At 54.5% G+C, this 3862-nt stretch overlaps 1 protein-coding gene across 1 annotated transcript; it reads left to right on the top strand.

Annotated features, from left to right (window-relative positions):
* The first annotated feature begins 923 nt into the window (after positions 1-923).
* Positions 924-1835, top strand: LOC134507637 (olfactory receptor 14C36-like). Its single transcript, XM_063318431.1, has one exon. It carries the CDS (start codon positions 1083-1085, stop codon positions 1833-1835), a length of 753 nt encoding a protein of 250 aa, XP_063174501.1. The 5' UTR covers positions 924-1082.
* The last annotated feature ends 2027 nt before the right edge of the window (positions 1836-3862 follow it).

Consider the following 3862-nt stretch of genomic DNA (forward strand, 5'->3'; position numbering starts at 1 on the left):
GATGAAGACATTGCAGGGTCTGTGCTCTCAGCTGTCTCCTGAGGGAAAGGAGCTGTCACTGGTCCACTGAGGGATCAGCAGATCTGCCAGAAAGCTCACAAAGTGCCTTCAGCCCCTCCTCTCCCTACACACAGCACCAGCAGCACCTTTGCTTCCAGCATCAGGCTTTCTCTCCTCTCCTCCTGAGGAGCCACAAAGAGGGAGATGGCCCTGGGCAGTGCCCTGCTGCCAGGAGGGGTCTGCAGGGCAGAGCTGAGCCCCCAGCGGGTGGGATGGGCTGTGGGAGCAGGGACAGGGAGGAGACGTGGGCACAGAGCAGCAGCTCCTGGCAGGGGCAGCTCCAGGCAGCAGAGAGCCACTCCACCCGGCTGCATCCCTCTCTGCTGCGCTGCACAGGGACAGAGAAACCAGACGGGAGAAATCGACTTTGAAACTGGAGGTTTACGGTTGGACTCAGTGATCTTGAAGGTCCCTTCCAACCTAAATGATTCTATGAGTCTATGACTCTTTAAACCTTCCACACTCACATAAGGCGAATTTCATCTTCAAGTACGTTGTCAGGGAGACCATTCTTACAGGGAGAGCAGTGGAAGCACAGGACAGCTGGGTGGTGCCCGGCAGGTCACTGGTGAGCAGAGCAGCTCTCCTGACTCTGCACTAGGGCACAGAGAGCCCTTTTGTCCCTCAGGGCTCAGCAGTGTTCAGGCTAAAGGCAATGGGAAAGAGAAGGATTTCTGTCCCTGCAAAGAAAGTGCCCTCAGTAGCACAAACCTGATCTCCAAAAAGGAGCTGAATGAAATTATTCCAAAGGAAGAGAAGTCATTTTGCAGGGATTTTTTGGGAAAGAGGATTGGCTCAACGAAGCCTTCCTTATCTTGTCAACTGCTCTTTCTTGTCATGCTCAGAGTGAACAAAAGTCCAACAGCAGCTCCATCACCCAGTTCCTCCTCCTGGCGTTCGCAGACACACGGGAGCTGCAGCTCTTGCACTTCGGGCTCTTCCTGGGCATCTACCTGGCTGCCCTCCTGGCCAACGGCCTCATCATCACCGCCATCGCCTGTGACCACCGCCTCCACACCCCCATGTACTTCTTCCTCCTCAACCTCTCTGTTCTTGACCTGGGCTCCATCTCCACCACTGTCCCCAAATCTATGGCCAATTCCCTCTGGGACACCAGGGACATCTCCTATGCAGGATGTGCTGCTCAGCTCTTCTTTTGTATCTTCTTTGTCACAGCAGAGTTCTGTCTTCTCACCATTATGGCCTATGACCGCTACGTTGCCATCTGCAAACCCCTGCACTACGGGACCCTCCTGGGCAGCAGAGCTTGTGTCCACATGGCAGCAGCTGCCTGGGGCAGTGGGTTTCTCTATGCTCTCCTGCACACGGCCAATACATTTTCCCTGCCCCTCTGCCAGGGCAATGCCCTGGACCAGTTCTTCTGTGAAATCCCCCAGATCCTCAAGCTCTCCTGCTCACACTCAGACTCCCTCAGGGAAATTGGGCTTATTGTGGTTAGTGCCTTGGTTGCTTCTCTTTGTCTTCTTTTCATCGTGCTGTCCTATGTGCAGATCTTCAGGGCCGTGCTGAGGATCCCCTCTGAGCAGGGATGGCACAAAGCCTTTTCCACGTGCCTCCCTCACCTGGCCGTGGTCTCCCTGTTTGTCAGCACTGGCACATTTGCCTACCTGAAGCCCCCCTCCATCTCCTCCCCCATTCTAGATCTAGTGCTGGCAGTGCTGTATTCAGTGGTGCCTCCAGTAGTGAACCCCCTCATCTACAGCATGAGGAACCAGGAGCTCAAGGATGCCCTGTGGAAACTGATGACCAGATGATTTTCAGAAGCAATAAACTGTCATCTTCTGCAAATCTCTCATCATGTAACTCATTGTAACGTTGGGTTTTGGTTTGGGTTTTGGTTGTTTTGTTATGCTTTGGTTTTTTTTTTTGTTTGCTTTGTATAATGTTGTCTACAAAGAAATATTCTCATTTGTGCTGTTTCTAATTATGCATCTTTCCAAATTTTGTGAGTCCCACAGTCTCTGTAAATGAGGCCCCGCGCTCTCTGTGTTTTTAAAAAAAGAAAGAACAAACCTTCCAGCAACTTGTTTGCTCCAGATCCTCCGTTTGAAGGCCTCTCTGGAGCTGCAGGGCATGCCTGTGTGCAGAGGTGGAGGGGAAAGAACAGGACAGAGGAGAGGGAAGAAGAGGAGGGAGAACCAGCCTTGGTCTTCTCACAGCTGCTCTCTTCCCATTTCCACATTCTCCATTCTGATCCCTTGCGCTGTTGGAAGGCCTGATTGCTCTGGCAGCTCTCTCCTACTGCTGTGGTGTGGCAGCGCTGTGACCACAGGCAGGGGCAGGGACGGGTCAGTTCTCTGACAGAGCTGGCCTCCCTAACAGCACCTCCATCACAGCAGGGAATGTCCTCAGGGCAGTGCCTGAAGGCCTTCAGGCAAAAACACCTTTGGAAGGTCGTCTCCCAACGTTGCTGTCAAGAACATGCCCAGGAAAGTTCCCCACAAATGGCACCTCCAGCGTAGAACTTAATTGTGTAAAGTGTGCAGGGGGGGACAAGCAGCAGCTCCCTCACTCAGCCAGGGCTCCTGGGAAAGGCATGAAGGACCAGCAGAGCAGGTTCTTGTCAGGTCCTGTGTGTGCAGGACACCCCAGGGAAGCTGCCACAGGGCAATGGTCGCACACCCGGCTAGGAGCACACCTGGCTAGTAACAACCACAGCAATGAGCGTAAAGTGCATGTTGTGAGATTAACCTGAGTGAGCACAAAACTCATCAGCTATTCCTGGTGATGCCATAAAGTCCCTTGGTACAGACAGTGTCTGGAAGTCACTTCGCTTGGAGAGTAACGTCCCCTGGGAAACCCCCTGAATGCAGCACTGGGATGGGCTTCCTTGACCCCAGGTCCCTGTGTCCATTCCTCACGCCGTGGGGCATCTCAGAGAGGTGCCGAGCAGGGAGACACAGCGCGGGGCTGAGGTGCTGCCGGCCTCTGGGAGTGGCAACAGGAGGCCATGGAGTCTGCTGCAGGGCCTCTGCCCGTGCCAGGGAAGGACTCGTGTCTCTGAACAGCCCTGCCAGCGCCCTGACAGTGCTGGGTGTGTCTCCAGGAACACCTGTGTGCTACCTCACCCTCCCCTCTCTTCATGGCCTGTCCCTTTGATGACACGGTGTGACAGAAGCACCTCTGTGGAGCATCTCCCCTGTGCAGTCCGAAAGGGTTCTGCAGGCGTGAGCGGCATTGCCCTCTACAAGATGGCATTTCTCACCTCTCACAGAGCACAGAGCACGTCTAGGGAGTAGGAATGCAGTGAGAGGCACACACTCTCCATGTTTCACCTCTCTGAACGTCCTTCACGATATTTTTAAGCACCTAACAGAGAAGCAAATGCCTTTAGTACGAGATGTTCTCAACCTTCAGAAAAATTCTCGTCCTCCTCTCTCTCATGACCTGCCCTGTGACTGTGGTTGGGAACACCCTCTTCATCATGAAGCTGGAGCTTCTTCATGAAATGGCGCTGGAGCCCCGGTGGTCCTGCTGTGGCTGGGACATTAATGGCCCCTGCGAGCGGGGCAGGGGCAGGGGCAGAAGGAGATGCCCTGAGCCGGAGAGGGAAAAAATTAAATGCCCCAAATGGGGCAGGAGCAAAGCGAGTCACCCCGATTGCAGCAGAGGCACAAAGAGCCACCTTGAGCAGGGCAGGAGTAATCCAGGCACCTGGTGTAGGGCAGGGGCAAAAGGAGCCTCCCCAGGCAAGAGAGGGGAAAAACCAGCTGTCCTGAGGGGGACACGATGAAAAGAAGCCACCCAAGCAAGGCTGAGGCCACACTGGATGCCCCAAGGG

Source organism: Chroicocephalus ridibundus, chromosome 25 (assembly GCF_963924245.1).
Source record: "Chroicocephalus ridibundus chromosome 25, bChrRid1.1, whole genome shotgun sequence".
Lineage (NCBI taxonomy): Eukaryota > Metazoa > Chordata > Aves > Charadriiformes > Laridae > Chroicocephalus > Chroicocephalus ridibundus.